A 23,184-nucleotide genomic window follows, 5' to 3' on the forward strand; every position below is an offset into this window, starting at 1 on the left:
GTGCTGCCGCCAGAGTGCGGTGCCTCTATCACAGGCCTGATCGCTGTTGCCCCCTGTTATTTCCACTGGTTTCCTCTGGCTCTTGAGGTCCGAACTCCTCCCCGCGGCACCCAGACCACCCCTCCACCGCATCTTTACAAACTCACCCTTGCACTCCCTGTTCCTCCCTCCTGATCTTTTATTTCTTCAAACACACCGGGTTCTCTCTCTCTCTCTCTCTCTCTGTCTCTGCATGCTGTTCATGGCCTTTGCATATGCTTTCCTTCTTGTCTTTGCCTTCAGCTCTCGGGGAGATGCTCCCTCCTTCCCGAGCCCTGCTGGGGTGCCACTTTGTTGCTTGGGCGAAAGCGCCTGGCAGAGAGAATCGTACCTGCCTCCTGCCCTTCCAGGTTTGCCCACGAAAAGCTATGGGAGCACGACGTGTGCCGATCCTGTGCACTGAGCCTGCATACAGCAGGTGCTTAATCAGTATTTGTTGCATGCACCAAAGAACAGTTTCTCGCCTTTTCTTCTTATACTCCATTCTCTTATATTCTATGTCCCACCCTAGCCCTAATCCTTCCCTATCTCTCCCTATACCAACCACAGGCAAGTAAAATGGATTAAGAAAGGAGAGAAGGAAAAAAAGGAGCAGATTCCTGAAAGGAGAGAAGTAGTGCAGATGGGTTTAAATCCTCAGGAGAGTCCTTAAAACAGTGCCTTGAACAAGGCAAAGTGAGAAGGAAGAAGACTCTTTGGGAGCCTGAAATAAAAGTAGGGAACAGGTGCAAGGATTCTAATATGTTAAGATTAGATTAAAATCATCCTTAAATTTTCTTTTCTAGGAATTTTCTGCATAAGAGAAGTGGGGGGGGGGCTGGAGGAAATGCTGGCATTCTTTATACACATTTTCTCCCTTATTGCTCATACTCACCCTGTGGGACAACAGTGAGGGCCACATCGGACAGAGGGAGGCAGGGAAGCTCCGAGAGGTGGAGTGCCTTCCTTCCTCAAGGTCACACAGCTAAGGAACTGCAAAGTCCAACAAGCGACCCAACTACGTCTGAATCCCACCTGGCCCATTTGGAAGAGCAGGACGTCCACTCCCACTGATGGGGTGTTCTTCCTTTGGGACTCTGGGGTCCTCAAGGGCCCCTTCTCTTTGGGATGCAAAAGAGAAAGTGGGTAACTAGTAACCAATAAGAAACTTGGCACCCAGTTGGGGGTCAAATGCTGTATTCTGAAGAGTGGTTTCTTACTTTTGCAGGAAAAAAAAATTCCCATTTTCTTTTATCAAAAGGAAAATGAATGGATTTTCCTTGGCTCTCTGTTTATCTTTCCTGGTATCACACACATGTCTCGAAGTCCTTCTGTGTACATAAGCCTAGCCAGCCAGTTCTTAATTCCTCGGCCCAGCAATATTTCCCTGCACCATTTGGGCCTGGCAGACCGGACTGTGCTTATGGGCTTGTGCAAAACCAGCCCAGGGACGCCCCGACAGCCACACGGAAGAAGCAGTTCTGCACCATCGTGTGCCTTTTGCAAAGGCTCTAAAGCACCAATTAATAGATTCCAGCAGTCCAGATGCGTGCTGACATCTAAATAACTTGGTCTCACTCTCTGGTTTCCTACAACTAAATTTCCCCTCCCTTTGGGGAATGAGATTAAAAACAAGAGTCCTGTGCAGAGCAAGCAACTGGCTTGTCTTTGATTTATGCTATTACTGGAACTGCGGTCCTTGAAAGAAATTCCATCACTACCATAATGAGGACGAAGACTTGGTTAACTAATAAATCCTTCAGGAGTAAGCCCTGATGCTGTTGAACTTTTCATTAAACAATGATGTACAAGAAAGGCAAGAAAGATTCTTAAACAGCATGGTACAGACACACACCCGCTATGGAATTAGTCCAGGCCCAGAAATATCATGGGGAAGAGAACCAAGTTTAAAATCAATAATAACACATTTCTCCGGAAAATACTAGGTAATGTAGCCTTTCTTCATTCCTGGGCCTTTCTTTGTAGAGGGAAGGGAGAGAACCAAAACCTATCTGTGATTCAATCAGAAAATGCAAATGAGGTCAAGTTTCTTACAGGCTTGTGAGATTTCCCTAGAGAAATTTCCACAGGGTCTAGGCTGCTGCCGGCGCCCTTCAGAGGCTGGGGCCTGTCTGTGCAATGAAAGGCAGGCACTGCCAGCTCCTTCCTTCTTCCCTCGGACCCCTGGCTGGCTGGGCACTGGAATTCCAGTAAGGAACTTCCCAGAGCTTTGGGCATGGCATTCTGGGCCTGGGGTCACACCCAGACACATACACGAAAAGGTCACCTTTTTGCGGGTGGAGCTCATGGCCTATCTCAGAGTGAGGACCCTGCACCCCAAAGGAGGCAGCAGGGAAGCTCCAAGGAGGAGGAGAGGGACCAGGTCTGACTCTGGGGCCCATGACTCCACCTCTGTGAATGCCTCAGGGCAACCTGGAAGAAGTCTGTCACACAGCTCTCTCTCCTCCCCGACAACCTGAACTCAAACTGTGTGTGTGTACGTGCCTGTGTATGCATTTCATACAGCCAGATCCTCCCCTGGGCCATGGTGGTCTGAAGCCAGCCTGCTACCTTGCGATTGGGAAACCAGGAGTTTGGGACAAGCTGACAAGTGATGCTGTCAACTGAAGACGCTCCTCGCTGCCTCCCAGCAACCTGAGGGTGGCTCAGGGAATTTACAGGGTTTCTCCTTGCTCAGCACAGGTCCTAGCATGTGTTTTGAAAGTAGCCTTTTTTTTTTTTTTTTTCCTTCTTCTTCCCAGAGATGGGTAAACACTGCTAATCAAAGCTATATGGCAGTTCCCTCAAGTTTTAAAAGAAGAGACAATATTGGGAGCTGGCTTCCAAGGGGTTGAGAAAAGGAGGGACGAGACAGAGGCCTGGCTCTTGGCGTGCTGGAGGTCTTACAGAAAGCCAACCCTTGATCAAACATTTCACGCGTGGTGAAGGGCTGGCGAGAACCTGGCCTGCACTGCGTCAAGGGGCTTTAAGATTTGAGGTCAAAAAGGTGCCTTCTCTTTCCCGTAAAACTTCTAAAAATTATTTGTTAAGCTCAGTGTTATCCTTCTGGCCTGTAGTTTCACACTGAGAAGGAAGACAGAGTTGGGTGGCGGGGGGCAGGTGCCTGGGTCTTACAGGAAACGTGGAGGAAAACAACACAGGTTTCCCCTAAGTTGTGAAAACTGCAAATCGGGAGGTCCCGATGTATGTGTCAGTTGGCCTGGCCTGCCTGTTTCATCACTGAGCTCCCCTCTACCGTGTATCTCTCAAGGCACAGTCAGTCCCGGACCACGGAGGTGAGAACTACTAGGAAAGCTTGCTAAAACGCAGATTCCCCGGGTGTGCCCTGAAAGGGGCTGGGTATGGCAGGGAATCCCTACACCCCACCCCAGCCCACCCTTTCTCCACTACTCTACGACCCCAGACCCTCTGAAAAGGAGCTGCATCTGCCCTATGGCCAGAGTCGGCCTCACCTCTGCCAGGTAATTACCGAGCCCCCCCCGCCGGGCCGAGGGCCCACCACCCAGTAGCAGAGCCAGTTGGCCGTGAAAGGGACTTATCTTGCACGGAAGATGCCTTGAATGCTTTCAGGCTCTCTGATCATTGCCGGTGGAGTGTGCTGCACTTCTGGCCAGCAAGCCCTTTTGCCGCGGCTCCTCTCCGTCTCCCTGCTCCACGCCGCCAGCCCATCCCTTTCGGGCAGACTCTTGCCTTGCTTCTCTCATCAGCGTGGTGCTCTCTGCCTCCTCAGCTGTTTGGATCAGAGGCTGCTGGACTCTGTGTTCCATGCTGGGCCCACACCATGAGCTACCCATGTCCTGGTGCTGGTGGTTCTCAAAGGCTTCAGGCCTCTAGAAAATGCGGCTCATGTTAAGAGGGCCCCCCTGTTCCTGAAATAATCACTCCCTCCTCTGCATTCCCCAAAGGTCTGGGACACGCTTCTCCTACGGTTCACGCCATATTCTAATTATTTGGATCCATCTCGCCTCCCTGCCGAGGCTGTAGGCTCTATGATGCCAGGGACTATGTCTTACTCATCCTTGTGCCTCTAAGCGACTAGTGTGGGGCCTTGCGATACTGGTAACAGAACACTGATCGAGTGCTCACTGTTTGGCAGGTACTGTGCTAGGTGCTTTCAGGCAATATGCCACTTTACCCTCGCAACAACCCTACACGATTGACACTGTTACTAATCTCATTTAAATAAATGGGATTTGTGAGGCGGAGAGTTTAGGTAACTTGACACAAGTCATATAGCTAAATACGTGGTCAGTTTAGGATTGGAATCTAGGCCTTCTGACTCCCGAGTCCCCAATTAAGAGCTCATTCAAAGTTCGCTGAATAAAGGCAATATGAACAAATGACCAATTGGAAATACCCATAGAAGCACTGCATTTTGGAGTTAAAAGGGACCTAGAGGCCAATTTAGTCCAAACCCTGATTTTATTGCTGGAGAAACTGAGGGTTAGGAGTAGTGAAACAAAGCGCCTGAGGTGTGTGGTGGTTAGGGGCTCCCGCTGTGGAAGAGATGGCTGGGTCAGAATACGGCTCTGTCACCCACTATCTCTGTGAGTCTGGTCTAGTCACTTAACCCCTTTGTTCCTCAGGTTCTTCATCTATAAAATGGGGGTGATAATAGAATTTATCTTGTTTTGTTATAAGGATGCAATGAGATAATGCACATTTCTCAGAACAGTGCCCGGTGTGTGTATACACACACAAACACACACACCCACACCCACACCCACACACACACACACCCACACACACACACACACTCTCTCTCTCTCGGAATGTTAGCTGTTGTCATTTTTGGTAGAATCATAGCACCCAGGGATGACAATAATCTTAGAAGTCATGAGTCCAACTCTTACTTTATCAAGGAGGAAACTGTTCAGTTTCATATTTACTTCCACAACTAGAATTTGATCATTTTAAAGACGCGTGGTGATCTCTTAGTTCAATGCCCTCATTCTGTAAATGAAGGAGCTGTAGCCCCAGGAGTTGACAGGGCCCAAGTCTCCCGACTCCAGCTACACCACCATCGGCCCACCAGCCAGCCCATTCTCTAACACCCTCCTGCCCCAGGCTTCTCAGCTCAGGAACAGAGTCCAACTGGCCATGACTTGGGTTTATTAGAAACACTCCCTGTTGAAGCTCAAATTCATGGCGAGCAAGCCCATCAAGATCCCGTTCTTTCATATGACAGGTGGGTAGAATTACAGCATCACATTGCAACTGGGGATTTGTGAGATCCGCACTGGAAGAAGGCAGAATTCCTTGCCACTAGGCTGACTGGTGGGTGGGTGAGTGAGTATTTGTGTCGCAAACCACCCTGGGATATATACACTAGCCAGTGTCCAGCAAACAATCCCCGCCCTCCTTGGGGCAGCGAGCATCAGTGTTCTTTCTCCCCCATTTTTGCATTAGGTACCTTTGAAAATGCTGATGCAGAGGCACCAGCCCAAACCAACTATAACAGAATCTCTTGGGATGGGGCCAGGCATTAGTATTTTTTAAGGCCTTTAAGCAATTCAAATGTATGTAAGCTAGCCCATAAGGCAAGTGAAATGTCCTCCACCCATAATAACCTAGGGCAGTTGTTCTCAGAGTGTTGCTCCCCAAAGCAGCAGCATCACCTGGGAACGTGTTAGAAATCCAAATTCTACATCAGGTACCCTCTATTGTTTTTTTTCCTCAGAGCACTCTATTGTTACTTTTCATTAACATTCAGCAAGATGTGAAATTACACATTTATTCATATAGTGTCCTTTGCCTACCCCAATCCCCCACTATCCCACAGGGTAGGCTTCATGAATAGAAGTTCTACCCAGGTCTATTGTGTTACTCAGAGCACTTGGCACACGGGGTAGACTCAATAAATGCAGATGGAATGAGTGAATGAAGGATGGTTAGGTATGTATTGCATTTCTCATTTTTTTCAGAATTCACTGCTAGAGCCTTACAGAGATAGAACACAAATGTATGTAAGACATACTTTACCTCCCCTAGAAATAAGAAAGTTTAACTCAATGTAACAGGTAAGTAGGAATTTTTAGACAACTACCAGGCAAATGAAAAGACAATAAATAAACAAACGTTACTGACAAGAAAAAAAAAATCCATGTAATAACTTTGGCTAAAAGCCTAGCTTTGCCTAAAACACTGCTGCTTCTTTAGGTCAGATCCCTAAATGTTTATCAAATGTAGTTAGGGGTGGCTCGTATATTAATAAACACTTTGTGAGAAATAATGAAGTTGAAGACGTGGATCATGGCCTTTAAGTTGTGAAGACAGAGCTTACTGATGTGGTAGGATGAGAAGGATGACAGAAGTCAGTAAGTAGTAAAGTGTTTTTCCAACATGCAGGTCTGTTGAATGTGAACAGATATGTGTGCTGGTCAGATCAGCTGTCCTGATTTAGGTTCAGGGGAGATCCAAGGAAGAGATCCAGAGAGAGAACACATGATGTGTTGGCATAATCAGGAGGGCCTTTGTGAAAGAGGAAAAGGTCTGGGACTTGGAAACATTCTTGACTCAACTAGGCTTTTGGAAGTTAACAGAGTCAACATTTCTCCCTAGCTTTGTGTGGGGGACAGGTCTAATCTGTGAAGTTGAGACAAACTTTGTCCTTGGATGTGATTTGGGAGTTCACATGAAGAGAAGTAATGTGAGCTTTAAATACAGCTTTGCTGACAGAGGCCCACTAGCTCTTTTCATAGGTATCTTCCCTTGTAAACAGAATCCTAAAGTGCCAGAAACGGGTGTTAACATTTAATAGTAAAATCAATGTTTCAAAACTTAGTGTGCTAGTGACCAAACACCTTGGTGATTAAACCAGACTGACTGGATTCAAATCTCAGCTTCTTCCACTGAACAGCTGTGTGACCTTGGACAAATTAAATAATCTCCCCTTGCCTCAGTTTCTCCATCTATCAAATGGGGCTAATAATAATTCTTTGCTAGTATGATTGTTGCTGTGAAGATACAGGGAGGTAATTTACGTAAAGTTTCAGAACGGTGCTGGACACATAAGAAATGCTACAAAAGAGTGAGCAATCATTATTCAGAAACCAAACCCAATCTCAAACCCACGCAATCCATTGTTCATCTCTATTTGCTTATCCAAAAGACCACCCAAAATGAACTGTGACCCTGCTAAGGGACAGGACAGCAGCTGGCAAAGGACAAAATAATCATCTACTTATGAAAAAGATCACTGAGGTGACTTCAGTGGTGGAATATAAAACATCATAAATAAAGAGTCCAAGCAGGTTAAATTAGGACAGTGTAGCCAGGAATTTCTGGAGTTGTCTAGTGCTGATGCCTCAGGATTAACTCAAGCGATCAGAGCACTGTTGTAAGGAAAAAGGGGTTACAGAGTTAATCCTAATTGGAATCAGTCGCCTTCCCTCCTGTGCCATGGTAACAGGGATATCTGGCAGCCTTCCGAGTTTCTGTGCCACTGCTATCAAGTAGAACTGGAAGAAAGCGTAGTGGGGATACTTGCCACAATCCCTCACCGCTTCTAGCGCATGGTTAAGTACTTCTGTATCTTCCCCATACATACACAGAGATGGCATTCATGCAATTATTGTATAGAAAAGTCAGATTTGATACAGTGTTAAAAATGTAGCTGTTCTGTAGAAGTCACTGTGACATTAATAACTATGTTTGCTATTCATTAGAGGCCCGAATTTGAACTATGGCAAAGCTATCTCAGAGTCTCATTCAGGAGGTTTGTTTGAATCGCTGAAGTTCCACAGGGGGTTTGATTCAAGGTGGCCTCATTTATACGTCTCAAGACTAAGTACTGGAGGCATTACGGTGAAATCCTAGCATAACACACAGTCAGCTCTGAGTAGGCCCACTTCCCCATCTTACATCTCCGTTCTCAAAGTGGTGTGCTGCTGCTTTCCCTCTGGTGCAAAGCATGGCAAGGAGAAAGAGCGGCCCACTGCACAGCGGAGCTTGACTTTTCCAGAATTTCCTCATCTGTAAAAATATGGGAATTGGATCAGCTAATTCCTAAGGCCTTTTCACTCATAAAGTGTGAATCTAAGATGATCTCTGATACACATAATATAGCTATAACTTACAGGATTCTTGAGCGGAACAAACAGCGCCACATAGGATAGCATGGGAAGCCTCCTGCCAAAAAACCTCTCTCCTTCTCCCTCTCACAGCTCCTGACACTTGACCACTATAAATAGATTCTTTCGGACTTCAAAAGCTTTTAAATTCTCAAGAGTCTTCTATTAAAAGGCAGGCAACCCTGAAAGCAATATGAACCTTTCCTGGTTCTCACCTTTATAGGGTGAATTGGTCAGATTCCTTTCCAAACATGGCGAAGAGAAAGGCCCTATGGGAAGGGAACATTGGATGGGATGGGGTGAATCCCACTCTACCTGACAGTGGGCATCATGTCTCATTCATAGATTTAGGGCGTGTTTCTATACAGATACTGGCACATGCTTGGAACTTTCAAATGTTTTTGTTTTTGCTTTTTAGCTTTTCAATTTTTTTAAAAAAGATTTATTTATTTGAGAGAGAGAGAGAGAGAGCGCGCGCGCAGGAGGGAGGAGCAGAGGGAGAAGGAGAGCAAGAATCTCAAGCAGACTCCCTGCTGAGCGCAGAGCCCCAGGCAGGACTTGATCTCATGACCCCGAGACCATGACCTGATCTGAAATCAAGAGCCAGATGCTTAACCAACTGAGCCACCCAAGTGCCCCTGTTTTTGCTTTTTTGGAAGGAGGGGAAGAAGGAAGGAGGGGAGGAAGGAAGGAAGGAAGGAAGGAAGGAAGGAAGGAAGGAAGGAAGGAAGGAAGGAAGGAGGGAGGGAGGGAGGGAGGAAGGGAGGGAGGAAGGAAGGAAGGAGGGAGGGAGAGAGGGAAGGGAGGGAAGGAAGGAACTAATGAATGCCCAAACAAAAAAATACTCTTGAGAGTACCTCCTGCATCCAACCTGGTCAATATGTACCCAAGGACACCTTTTCAACTTGGGTCTCAGGTGCTAAAAACAGCCCCCACTCTCCAGGGGCAATTTCCAGCATCACTGCTGACTTCCCTTAGCTCTGAGAGGGCGCCGGGCTGTCACTGAGGACTATTCAGGGACTCAGGCAGACCAGCTGCTGCTATGCTGAGCCCTGCACCAGTTCTAGGCGCTACACTTTTTTTAAGCACTTGATTTAAATGAAGAAAGAAATTGGCTTATATTTTTAGCAGCTCCTGCTACTAAAACTCATTTGACGAAAGTGCCAAAGGGACAGTTAAGTCTGAGTATGATTTTTTTTTTCCCATGGAGGAGGAGGAGGGTATAATTTATCTGAAAATGACTGGTACTTTCCTGGCCTGGGGACATTATTCTACCTGCTCTCTTTTTTTTAAAGACATACTCTTTTTTTTTTTCTTCCCATCAGATTTCAAACTTAAGATATTTATTGTCTTTCGCTTTAGTTCCCAAGTCCTAACGCAACCACAGAAAGAAAAAGGTGTGCACTCTCAGTTCAGAAACTCCCCAACCTTCAATTACATTTCAGAATTAGAGGCATCTAATTGGGTAGACCAACCCCCTCCCCTTCCCCTGCCTGTGATACATGATAACATGTCAAGCACCTTGGAGGAGTATAACATTAAGCCTAATTGGAAAACAATACTAATGATGTGTTTGCACACATTGGGTACATAAGACTCAAAGAACAGGATTTTAGAGTGCCCCAAATCCCCTCTTCCCAAATGTTTCTACTACTGACTTGCCTCAATATCTACATGAGATTCCCTCCACTAGAGCTATGGAGAGAAATACTGGAATGAGAAAAATCTTTTTTTTTTTTCTTTTTTTTGAGAGGTAAGGCATGGGTCCATCAGACTCCTGCTCAAATACATATTACTTATGAAAGTAACACCTTGACATAAATGACTTCAAAAGATGAGTGAGCTTGTAGAAATGGAGTCTTGACAGAATGGCAGATTTGAGGGGTTGAGGGCTGGTAAGAAAATGTCTGGTGTATATAAAATCCAAAACGAACTCATTTGTTCATTTGCTATTTGGAAGCTTTTCCCCAGAAATGCAAATTATAAAGGGTGGTTATGTTCCCAGAGGACAGTCTAAAAAAGCATGTTTTAGCCATAATGTACTTGAAGTGTAATCCTAAGGATATCCCCAAACCACCCTTCATGGCAGGGCTTCCATAGGAACGTGTGTTCAGGAACCAGCTCGGGGGCCAATATTCTTCTTCCCGCTGCAGTGCTATGGGGATGTGGATCTGCCTCCTGGGAGAGAAGGGGGTCTTTGAAGGACTGGGGTATGGGAAGGAGCTGCCTGTGCTGGTCCCTGAGAATGGGCCCGTTTCATCTGTGGTGTCTTCTCTCCAGGACCCCGGGGGCTATTGTCTACTCCTTATTATCGCTGCTTCTGGTCAGGATTCAGGACCATTATAACAGCTGGAAAAGTGTATTCTAGCTATTGTCCTATAAGCAGCCAGATATGGCTCGTTCATGTTCATGTCCTAAATCTCTGCTCCAGTGGATGCATGTATTAGGCGCTCAGTGAGAAGTGGATGAAGTTAGGAAGATTCGCTCACATTTCAGAGACAACCCAGTACGAACTAGGTGAGGCATTTCAGGGTGGAGGATCCCAAGGGTGAAGGACAGGCGATTCTGGGAGTGTCAGGGAAAGGGGGGGGCAGGCTGAAGAGGCTTCCCGAGGAAAGTCTGAAGGAGGAGGGAGCGGAGTTGGAGAAGTGGCAAGTGTCAGGAGCAGGGAACGCTACTCCTGCGAGAGTCCCTCTCCCACCCTCTCAGCCTTGCCTTGGGCCTGAGCCTGGAGAAGGAAGGGGAAGAGGGGCAGGCAGGTGAGGAAGGTGGTTCTGCCAACCCAGTGATCAGTTCCAGGTAAAGGAAGGCTTGGGATGGGGCCCAGAGGGCACCAAGAAGTTTCCGGAAGGAAAGAGGGTGTGAGAGGAAGACAAAGGAAGGGAAGGCAGAGGAGACACTCTCCCGTGACTTTCAAGTCTGGACTCAGTCACCACAGTGGTCTATTCAATTCTGGGCACCTCCAGGCAGCTACTGACTGAAGCGCACTGAATGTGGGGTGGCCACAGCCTCTGCAGGCCCTGTGTGGGGGTTAATGGATGCACCCCGCTCCCTTCAGCCCTGGCCCAGGCCCACGGGGATGTAGGACCCTCGAAGAGAAAGCTCCAGGGAGGCACTGGGGAGAACCCACCCGGGGTATTTCTTAGGAAGAAAGCAATAAAAGCCAAGTCTTGGCTAACGGCTTCTCCAAGGAGTGCCACTTTGCATTTTCCTTTCCTCTCTTCTTCCAGATTCCCCTTGATTTTGAGTCTCTCTCATGTTCAGGCAACGTCTCGCCACCAGTAGTTCTGCTAGTCTCTCTCAAACCTGCATAAAGGTGCAGAATTCATTTGCATTCATTATGGTCTCAGGGCAGCTCCTTTACTTTCATCCTGCAATATCCAAAGAGTTACTCATTTACGTAGATCACTTAAGGATTTCCAGGAGTCCTGCAAAGAAGACATTAGGAGTCCTCCTCCCCACGGACTTAAGCCCCACTAGGGGGAGGTGGTGTGTCCCAGAGAGTGAGAGAGACTGTCAGAGCATTTAGTAAGACTCTTCTAGGGAGGGATGTCTTTTCTCAGGCCCAGCTTGTTCGGGTCTCCCCTCTGCTTCCCTGGATTATTGCCAATCTGGAGACAGGCTACGCCCCGAAGAGTTTTATAGCAGGAAGGATCAGTCTCCTTTGACATTTCTTTATACCTTAGGGCTACTGGAATTCAGGGGGTCACTGTTCCCTGGGGCATGGACCTGTTAAACTCTCTCACTGGAGTGGAAGACCTCTGTCCTCAGTTACTGCATCAGTGATGGGGGTGGGGGGGATGGGGGGGACAGGGGGCCTTTTCTATCTCCCGCAGGGTACAATTCTGCCCCCACATAGTGGTCTGTTCATGCCTCTAGACTCAGTTCTTGTCCCATAGGAACCCTGCATTAACTAGGGAGAAATTCTGCACATCTGGAGGCCTCCAACTCTGACTCCTTCCAGAGTCATCCATTCCCTAATCAGTACAACCTTGCCAGGACAACACATGGAAAGAGCCTGTCAGTTCTTCCATTTGCCTTTGTCATTTTATGAAGCAATCAACTGAAAGGGTAGGGCCCAGACACTTGAGATTCCCATAAGGAGACGGGAGAAATCTCCCAGGGCGCCAGAAAACTCCTGAAGGAAAGGTCAGCACTGGTGACCAACTCTTGCCTCTGTTCATCCACAGACTGATCCATCGATTAATTTATTCAGGAAACACATACGTTATTCACAACTTTGTAAGACAATTAACATATTGCCTTACTAAGGTCTCCCAACGATACTGCAGGCTGCTTAAAGTGGGGACCCAGGCTTTAGCCAGTTTAGCACCGTGCCTGGAACAAATGTATCAACAATGAACAAACACACAAATGTGAAGCCATCCACTGAGCACTGTGTTAGAGCTCTTTCAAGGGCACTTATCGTGGACTTTTGCAGAAAACTGTCTACTTTCATCAACATCATCACATATTCAGAAAAGGGCATTTTTGTCTGTGTTCTTTTAACGATAAATAACTTTCTATAATTATAAATGTAGAAGGTACTGGCATCAAAATAGAGGGAAGAGTTGTTTGTTTAAAAAATGTGGAAAAGTTACATGGTTTTAAAAACCAATTGTCCATAATCTCGCCAACACTGTGAACGTTCTGGAGAATTTTCTTCTAGTCTTTTTTCTATATATACAAATTTACCAAGTTGGAAACATGCCATATATGCAGTGTGAGATCTTGATTCTTCCCCATAACATTCTATCATGAGCATTTTACCATGCCATTAAATATTCTTTGAAAATGTTGCACTTAATGGCTGCATAATACTACATTATAGCTCTTCAATTCTTAACTAATGCAGATTTATTGTCCTTAATAACTCCCTGAATCACTGCACAATCAAAATTGTTCCCAGGCTTCTGTAACCATCACAGTGGCTGATGCTGACTGAAAACCTTTACAAAATGACAAATAAATACTTCCAGGCAAATAAAGCTGTTGCAAGTATGGCTGGATCTCATTTCAGCTTTTCCCTCCTCAGAGTTACTAATTCATACAAGCATGCTAATGCCTTTGGAATGTTTATTCTCTTAAAGTTGGAAGCTCCCGGGTACACAAGAAAGCATGCATTAGAGTGTGATGAGAAACACATGTCAGGAGTCTGGTTGATTCAAGAAACACTGGAGATGTACTTGGGCATGAGGAACCACGCCTAGTTTAGGAACAGAGATCTATTAATTCCCCACAGGAAAGTGATTTTGCTAAGAAAAGAAAAAAATTTTAGGCCATCAAGAAGAGAAACAATAGTCCAAAGTCCGCACGCCTGTATCATCAGTGTGAAGACTGGGAATGCCCGTGAGGCTCAGATGATAGAGGAGGTGATGAAGGGTCTTTACCAGACCCGGGAATGTTCAATAAGTGGTGTCCTGGGCTCTCTTCTATTGAACAACTGGTTTCCAAACACTGCCATATCCTCTCTCACTCCTTGGGTCCCTTCCTACCGCAATCCAGTCTTCTTTTCCTTGAATGAAGGTGAAGCGTTTGGTAAGGTGACTGTGAAACTCTAATTAGGAGGGTTTTGTATGGAAAACTCGCCCCCAGAACAGCCAGAACAAGGCTGGATGGCACGGGTGGCAGGGCAGAACCGATTACCCTCACCACTCAGTGGCTGCACCTATATACACTGGGTCCCTCCCCGCCCCACCCCACCCCACCCCTGCCCTATGACACATCAGCTTGATGGTTGATATCATTACCTCCTAACAGTGTGGCTCATGCGGCAGATCTTTTGCTGAAAGCTGGTCTGGGGTGCTAACTAGCAACTTAAATGGATAGTCTTGCCCAGGAGACAGGGTTGAGGCAAGTTCCTAATTTCCTACAACTGAGTCTAGAAGCCTACAGTTATGGCCACCCAGAATAAAGATTTTTTCCTAGCCTTACTTGCAGCCAGGTGCGGCCACGTGACTAAGTTCTAGCAAATGGGATGTAACTACAAGTGAAGCATACAACTTTCCGGTGAGGGTCCTAGAACTAGCATGACAACCCCTCCCCCCTCCACCTTGTTTGTCAGGGACTTTCCTGATCTTAGCATTGAAAGTCTCATGCCCTGGAAAATCCCCTACTTCGGGGCAAAAGCGGGATGTTGGGTCACTATCTCTCCCCCAAACCTTCAGCCTATTTCCTGGAATATGGACAAGATGGTGAGCCGTCTTGGGCATGCAGGTGAAGGGAAAGCCTGGGAATGGCAGAGGAAGTCTAGGTCCATGCCAACTTCCTGTAGCACCAGCCGCTGCAACCGCTCAGACTTTTACGTGAAAGATAAATCAGCTTCTATCCTGTTAAAGGTCTCTTCTTTCTCTCCCGCTAACCTAGCCCATCAGGCCCCATTTCTTTTACTACTGTGATTTTTTTGGCTACCATGATTTTGTCCATTTCCGGAATCTTGCAACCCCTGTCTTGACCATGATATTTAATCACAGACTTCTTCACATAGTCATTTATCTTATTACATGTTTAAGTCTGATCCCCCGGGAAGAGTCTAAGATCCGGGGAGGCAGCGTGGTTGATGGAGCATGGCTCAGGGTTTAGCAGATCTGGGTTCGAGTCTGAGTTTCGGCATTTGCTGCTCACCTGATCTTGAGTGACAGTTCCATCATTTATAAGATAGCACGATTATAATCCCTCCTCTGCCTCCTGCCCTGTGCTGTTGTGAGATTAGATATTATGAGAGTACTTCATCAGCCATCGAGCACTGTAACCATGCTAACTGTTCTTGGGAATCGGTCCTCTCTCTAATATTCACCGGCTGTCCCTAGCAGGCTTACCACCGTGAATCTTTGTGGAACGCAGTGAATGACAGCTCCGTGAATCTTTGTGGAACAAATAAAGGAGAGAAAAAAGAGGTAAAAACAGTTCCTTAAACACTATGAAATTGCAAAGAAGAAGGCTCTGCCTGGACATCTATTCCTTCAGATACAAAGAAGGTACAAAATACTGGGCAGATAACAAAATGAGGCCTCAGACACAAGTTCTCGTTCATGATTGGCTTTTCAAAGCCACATTACCAATTAATTCTTGGCAATAAAATCTAAGTCAACAATGCTGGAGAAAGGAGGTTAGTTTCTACGAACAGGGGCATCGCCCATCTCAGCCTCAACACTGCGTGTTCCGGAACTCAACGCAAACATGAGGAAAAATAAAAAAGGCTCCAGATACATTTTATGTCAAGAAAGAAATGGCTTCTACTCAGCAAGCTGCTAAGAGAGTTGCTATTTTCAGGTGCTCTACAGCTTAGCAGATTACCAAGGTGATGACATTAAGTTTAAGACTACCTATTAATGGAAGGATAAATGTGAGTAATTCAGGGAAGCCACTTAAGCAAACACCAATTGAAGGATAAAAATCGCCACTGAAGCCCATGGGGGAAGAACAGAGATGCAGTTTTACCCAGCAGCTCAGACAATGCACCTGATCCAATCACACATGTAGTGAGAGCTACTGCGCATTTGCTGAGAGCAAGCCATTTTGTTCCCACTAAAGAGTGGCAGAGCGTCTGCTTAACAAGGCTAGGAGCTAGCCCCGTGCAGTAATGTCCCCTTCTCGTTCCCCTTTTCCCCTTGTGCCTCATGATGGTGTATTTTCCCTCAGGACCCTTATCCTTGCAGGAAAATTTCCCCCCAAACAGCTAACCTTGTATTCAGAATAGGAGCCAACAAACTCAGCACCACTGAGCTACCAAGGACCGATAGTTGTTTTTCCTAGAAAGAGGTAGCATTTCAAAGGGGTGGAAGGCCTTAAACTCAGGAAGTGGACTTGTCATTGTAGACCTCAAGTGTGTCTACATGGCCAGGGTCGTAAGGCAAGGTGGTTTGGGAGGGAGAGAGGACCCCACTATCTTCAGAAGAACATTATTTGCCTGCTGTCTTACTGCCTTCCCACAAAGCAGGACCAGAACACTGCACACAAATTGCTCTGATCAAATCAAGGGGCCCTAAAGGAGATCAGGCTTGGCTTAAAAGCTCTTGGGCTATGAGTTAATAAGAACTTTAATAAAAATGGAAAGTATAGCCCTGGGCCGTGGTACAATATCTCTCCGGGTTGCTGGTGTTCTATCAGTCAATCATATAATCTTTTTGACGTTCTGAAAGTGGAGAGGGTAAGCAAAAACCGTGCGGGCCAAAGAAGGTTTCAAAAACATAACCTGCAGAAAAACCATCAGCTCTCTGAATGACCCTCTAGGGACCTGAGACATACTGGAACGCGAAGTCTTTCCCACAAGGTAAGACACCAATAAAACCACCTGTGCCCAAAACACTTCACATAACAAAACGATTTCCATACACAATCGTTACGACAACCTGTAGATGACTATCTGTGGCTCCCCCCACCCTGCTGACAGATGAAGAGCCTGAGGGTCAGAGAGGTGGTGATGGGGGACCTGATCCCAGGTCTTCTGACTCTTACCTCCTTCCACAAATTCCTCGTACACTTTAGACTCTAACTGTCTGTTTAATCACTATGATACTCTAGTTTAGTTTACTATCCCCAGATACAACCTAGAAGAAGGCTGGTCTGAGTCATTTGATTCACCTCCAAAGGTAGGAAAAAAATCATTGATCCTTTTTCACCTCCAAAAATTGGCACTGAAATGAAAGCTTGCTATCAGTTTATAAGCCAACAGCCTCCCTGCTACTTTGCTATTTTTGTCTAAAGGACTGTCAGGTTCTTGGTATTCAAGGCACAGTTCAATACCTGGGGTGTTGCTCCATCATTTGTTTACTCCATTACACCTACCTCTTTTAATATGTCCATCAGTAGGTATATTTCTCAGGGTTGAATGTTGGTCATACAAGTTGACAGGTAAGATTGGTTTAAAATGTTTTTAAAGAAATAAATGGCAGTCAGCTAAAGATCTAGTTGACGTGATGTGATGCTCATTTAGCCAGAACATGCTGGTATGAATGCCAACCTATATGCAAGGCGTATTCCTGTAGAGAACTACCAGGTGGCTTGAAATGCCACTGAAAAACTTGTGCTGGCCCATTTTACTTTATGTGCCGACTAAGAGAGGAGAGAAAACAGAGAAATTTCATTCTTGCTGTTGGTTTTTCACACACTGGTAATGACACGATGAGGAGACTTGAAAGCTTACGGTGGCTGGCCTTGAACCTCCCTGACCATTCTTTCATCATTTTTGCCTCAGGCCCCCCAGGTCCTCCTGCCCCTGATGACAGTCCCACAGGCTTCTTTCGTCAGCAGGCTGGTAGGCCCGAGCCCCACACTCTCCCTGGGCAATCAGGAACCCCCCCAGTGTCAATCTCTCCTCCCAATTTTAGACGCACTCTCCTTTGGCTCCCTGAACACTTCCACCCCCGTGTCCAGTGCGGACTCCAGACGTAACATGTTCAGAATCAAATTCATGGCCTTCTTGCCTTACGTACTGCCTCCTGGGTTTTCCATTCAGCTGGAAACACCCCATCCAACCCCAGGAGGAAGCTATCCTAGTTCATGTTCATCAGTCACTGAGTCCTCAAGCGTTTATCTCCTAAAGACTCTTCAGTGACTCCCCTCCTCTGCCCTCCCAACCCCACTGTCCCAGGCCAGGCCCTCCATGTCATTCACCTAGTCTACACCTCAAAACCCGGCATGCACCACAGCCAGTGACGCTTCTGAAAGGTAAATCTGACCAGGACCTTCCCTACTGAAGAAATCCTTCAATGGCTCCCTGTGCTCATGATCAAGAACAAAATCCTTACCTTGACTTTTCAGGCCCTCTATAAGCTTGTCTTTGCCCCTTCCGCAGGATCTCTGAACGGGCAATTAAGGGACATGGCCGGTTCGAGGAAGATCCCAGGCCAGAGCCCAGCTATCTTATCTTTCTGGCTTGCATTAGTGTCACAAAAACCATTATCTTTCTTGTTCTTTTTCTATCCTATATTTCCTATTTGTTGGTCAATGCATGGAAATAGGAAAATAAAGTGACTAGGGAAAAAAAAATGAAGCCTGTCTGGTTGAGGTGATTCCACATGTGGGATGAAGCTTGGCTAACACAAGCTCCTCTCCAGGTGGGGCTCTATTAATTACCTGATGGCGAGGACGCATGTGTATCAATCAATGGGCACTACACTCTGCCAACCCCATCCCTCCTTGCACACGTCAACACAGGCTTGGTAGCAGGTACTACAAGTTTAACGTGTGGAAAACAAAACAAGAAGACAGTGACCTCATTCCCTGACTTCCCTGGGGAGCCTGTCTGGAGTGTAGAGGTGCACCCACCCTAAGTCCTATCTCATGCTGGCCTATAACCTTGCCCTTGGTTTCTGTGTTGACCACAGAGTTAGGAACTCCTCTAAAGAGCTACAGCCTTCATTTTATCTATGGCTTTGAAATCACAGAGGGCCCTACCAAACAAGTTAGCATCTGATGGTTTCCTCTCCTGATGCCCAAAACTGGGATATCTGGAAACCTTTGGAAGCGACTAGCTGTTCACTTTGTATGCAGGCATTTGGCATTGTGAAGGTACATCCCGAAGGACAGGGATGTCTCCCTTCTCTCTGTGTCCTTGTTTTCTTGCACAGGGGCTAGCAGAGGAAATGTCTGTGTCTGCTCCAGAAGGGACCTTAGGAACAACAACAAAAAACCTAGGCCATATCACATGAGGTGAAACATAGCTGACCCTCCAAATTTTTCAAGATTTGGCTTCCCAGCTCTTCTCTAAATAGAGATTCTGTTCTTACTGCTTATGTCGATCTTTGAGATCCACTTGAGCCTTCATAGGCTGTGGGATGATCTGGGCTTGCCACCCTGCTATCCTCTCTCAACCCATCAATCGCCCCAGCACACTGTTCCTCCGGAACCGCAGCCGCTGTTTGAGTAATCTACCAACAACCCCAGAATACAGGGGCAATTTTCATTTCCCACCAGCTCAGGCTGGATCCCTACCTGTTGACGTAAGCCTGGCCTGGCCTGTAGAGTCCTGGACCTTCACCCTGTCTTCAACACTGAACACAGGCTGACCAAGACAGGGTCTGGGCGGGGGCACTTTACCCTGGTTATAACTGCACAGCACCAAGCATCTGGAACATCATGAAAAAAAGAGACAGCTATCCAGCTGTTTCTAAACATCCAGATGTCTGGCACGGGGAAGAGGGAACATCCTGGCACCTGCCCCACCAACCAGGGTGCGCTCTCCAAGCAGAAAGGCAGCAGGACCCAGGGCCTGGCTGCCCAGTGCCCCGTGTTGGCTGTGGAGACAGAACCCTGTGGTGCGCCTTATTTGTGCAGGATGAAATCTGGCCTGAAGACTATGGACCTAAAGCCTGTCCTTCTGGAGCTTTCCTTTAGAAGAGAAGCATGGGGGGGGGCGAGTGAAGGGGGAAACAGCACTCTGTTAATAAATAACCCCACCCACACCAGATACAACAGCCTCATACTTGTAGGTGTCAAAAGTGTGGCCACGTCAAGATTTCCCTCTCAGCTTTCAGTTCCCAGAGAACACGATTTAACCAAAACCACATTAAAAAGCTCAGTGTCTTCTGGTTCTAATTCAGTTTACCCAGACAATTTTCTTCTTTTTCTTGCAAGAGAGCATTTGGATCCCCACCTGATCATCCCTGAAAACATTCATTCAGCACATATTTATTAAGTGCTTACGTTGCTGGGCATCGTCAGCAGAAGAGTACCTACCTTGAATGAACATAATGACAGTAAGACTGAGAAATAATTATATTAATGATAATGATAATAATAATTACTAATATATATTGACCCTTTAGGGGCCTCATTGAAAAATCTATCTGTATTTTTAATTTAATTTATCAAACCACCCTAAAAATAAACACAATGATTATCTCACTGGGCGCTCAGAGAGGTTAACTGACCCGGAGCCACACAGCTGATGGATAGTGGAGCCCAAATTCGAATCTGGCCTACCTGACTTTGGAGATGCTATATTTATCTGCCGTATGATAGCCTCCCACACCTGCACAGTACACGTGGCAGAGAGGACCCTGGGTCTGTACAGCGACTTCACAATTCCAGGGAGCACCGTGCATAGTATTCCCTGAGATCGGCATCTGTGGGAGCGCAGCCCCATAGCACACGAGGAAAAGGAGGCCCCCTCGTGTCGTAGACAAAGCGACCCTGTCATCTTAGAAGTACCAGAAGTACAGGAGGAAAAAATCCCATACAGGGATGGCCATATAGGTCTCTGGATCACTGGCAGTGGCTTATATGGAGGCTGGCATCCAGGAGGTACTCTGACATTTTTGCTGCTTGCCTGATTAAATGAAACCGTTTTATAAGCTAAATAAAGAAGGATGATTCCGGGACTGGGAGAAGATGAACTCAGAGTCTGTCATGGTTAGCAGGCTGGGGCGGGGTCGGGCAGGAGAGTCCTCGCTGCAGGGGGGCCATCCAGGGGATGTGAGCGGTGACAGTGGGAAGGGGGCGTGTGCAGAGCTGGCCCTGAGATGGCTCCCAGTAGGAAGAGGCAGGCCCGAGTCTGCAGCAGCAGTGAAAACTGCTTCCAGGGTAAACTCTACTTGCTGGGGATGGATGTTGCCAACTGCTGCCATAATACGGGGGGCTGGGTTTCTTTTGGCAGTCCCACTGTGGGGCGGTCCATTTGAGCCTAAGAGAGTCTGCTCACTGGGGGAAGGAGGAGGTGCCTGTCTCTGCGGCTCACTGGCTCTAAGTGCCTTGTCCTCTCATCTGGAAGTCCTCAGCATCTGTCCCAGAGGGCTCTGCAGCATCCCCAGGGCACACTGAGGGCCTGGCATGGGGCTGGGTGGAGACCAAATCTCCCAGGTCCTTAGGCTGGATGTGGTCCAGGGCCATCTGGCTGCAAAGCCAGGCTCTTTTGCACTCTGAACACTGAATTCAGAGCCATGACACCTTGAATCCTGTTGTAGCTCTAAGCTGCAGTGGGGTTTGACCTTGGGAAAGTTAGTGCAGCCTCAGGGTTCCCATTAGGAAGAAGATCATGACAGCTAGATGTTTACTAAGCTATTTTCTTCTCCCTAAAGGGACCCTGCGCGTGTCCAGCCAGCGGTAGACCGGCAAAGAGAAGGAAAGGAGCTCTGGGTTAACCAGCACACTTCTCAGCCGGCCCCTCTCGCTCCACGTCCCAGGAACAGGTGGGTCTAGATTCTGGTCTGTGACAAAGAGAGGATGCGTTCACTATCTCCCCAAGCCTGCATCCGTGGCCTGCAGCCTGCCTGACAAAGCATCCTGCCTTTTTCGCTCTGTGGTAACTTGCCCTTGAAGCCTGACCGGCTGGAGCCCAGTTCATGGTTTTTTGAAAGCTGTTACCCCAAAAAAAGCAATGTTGACTTAGGTGTAGAGATAACTATCTCTGTGCTGTCACACCACACAGGGAGGGAGGGTGGCGATAATACCACCTTCTTCCTCGATAACAATACCTTACGGAAGCCAGAGAAACCTGGGCATTGAGAATAAAAACATTCACTGCACTTACCAAGTGCTGAGTGACTCTCCGATAGCATTTTCAAGCAGAGACCTGCAGGAAACAACTTTTTCTTGTTTTCTCCCCGTGCCACCAAGCAGCTGACCCCGTCTGCGGACAGAACACTGGCCCAGAGACTCCAAACATCCTGCGGCGGTTGTGAACGCTCTCAGGGGCCTCAGGCATCACAAGATGCCCTCACAGACCTCTCGGGTTCTGAAACCCTGAGGAATCTAGGGCTGAGTGATTCTGTGCTACTAGAGAGAAAGAAAGAGGAAGCAAAGCCACAAGCTGGATGGTTCTGTGGCAGCCACCACCACCATCCACCAGCAGGTCACCTGGTAGTGCCTACTGGCCATGGGCTCGCTCTCTCCCTTCCCGTTGCTCTTTCTTGCTCTCCCTCCCTCCTGCTCATTCTTTCCTGGGACTTGTACTGCTTCTGGAGAAGGAGGCACCTGCCCTGGCTTCTTCCATTACAAAGAAAAGCAAGATTAAAAATACCATTGAGAAATACCCCACTGTTATTCTGGAAGTTAGAAAAGAGGTCAAAGAACCGGGTTTTTCTGTCCCTTTGGGAGGGATTCTTCCCTCAGAAAGGGGGTGGGTTGGAAATGATAGAATCCGAATTCCAAAGCCAGGAGTTGATATGGTGGGACTAATGTCCCCCCCCTCCCCCGTTTTGTCAGTCATTTCATCCCTTATTCTCCACTCTCCAACACTCTGCTACCCTATTTTCTATTTCCTCTTTCCTTTGGTCATTACTGCTTCTGTTCATTTTTCCTTACGAGAAAAGTAGAAACTACACGCTCTGTCAGGTACAAAACCATCTCGAATCCTCTGTGGACAAAGCAGGATACAAACATATGAACCCATCAGTGTGCCAACGAAAACAGTTTCGGGGCCTGGGTCAACAGTTGCTACCCAGCCCTGCGGACAGAGAACAGCTCGTACCCCAGTGTCCCATCTTTGTGGCATCCTCCTTCATCTTCCTCTACCGCCTCAGCCCAGGGCCTGTGCTCCTCAGCCATCTTCCTTTTTAAAGTTCTTGATTCTGTTTTTCCATTCCATTCCCTCCGCTACTTCCCTGGGCCCTCATCCATTCCACTTGGACACTCGCAGAGCCTGCTCGCCAGCATTCCTTCTTTCTTCCGATGCACCCCCAAACTGGTGACAGGTGGAGATTTCCCCAACACCAATTTCTTTCATGCCATTCCCGGTTGGAGTACCCGTTCAATGGCTGCCCACAGGACAAAGTCCAAATTCCTGGCCTTGGCAGACAGAAACCTCTACATTCTGGCCCTAACTTACTTTTCTAGACATTAATAATACTAGATTTTTTTTTTTAAGCTGCCATTTAGGAGGCACTTACTACATGTCAGGCAGAGTGCTGAGCACTTTATCTGAGTTTGTTCTGAGGGACGGACGACATCCTATTACTTGCCCTTCTCAGATGAGGAAATGATGCCCGAGGCCCGCAGAGATGAAGTGAGCACGAAAAGTTGCCCCGGGAGGCAGCAGACTCAGCCCTTGAACCCAGGTCCTTATGACCTCAAAACGGGTGCTCATGACCACCTGTCTCCATTGTCCCCTGCCGCCTGACTGGGTGCCCTATGC

The 23,184-nt window shown here is 47.2% G+C and overlaps 1 protein-coding gene across 2 annotated transcripts in view; it reads right to left on the reverse strand.

Annotated features, from left to right (window-relative positions):
- Positions 1-23,184, reverse strand: part of RORA (RAR related orphan receptor A) — a 707,812-nt gene that overhangs the window by 313,413 nt on the left and 371,215 nt on the right. Inside the window, exon 1 of one of the 2 annotated variants that reach the window (XM_073877104.1) lies at positions 21,583-21,745. The exons of the other annotated variant lie outside the window; for it this stretch is intronic. Coding sequence (XP_073733205.1) covers positions 21,583-21,610 — 28 coding nt within the window. The 5' untranslated portion in view covers positions 21,611-21,745. Of the gene's footprint in view, positions 1-21,582; positions 21,746-23,184 lie in introns of those variants that run through there. 2 annotated transcript variants of the gene reach the window in all.

Source organism: Callorhinus ursinus, unplaced genomic scaffold (genome assembly GCF_003265705.2).
Source record: "Callorhinus ursinus isolate GAN/ISIS: 27379988/994484 unplaced genomic scaffold, GSC_fseal_2.0 scaffold25, whole genome shotgun sequence".
Classification (NCBI taxonomy): Eukaryota; Metazoa; Chordata; class Mammalia; order Carnivora; family Otariidae; genus Callorhinus; species Callorhinus ursinus.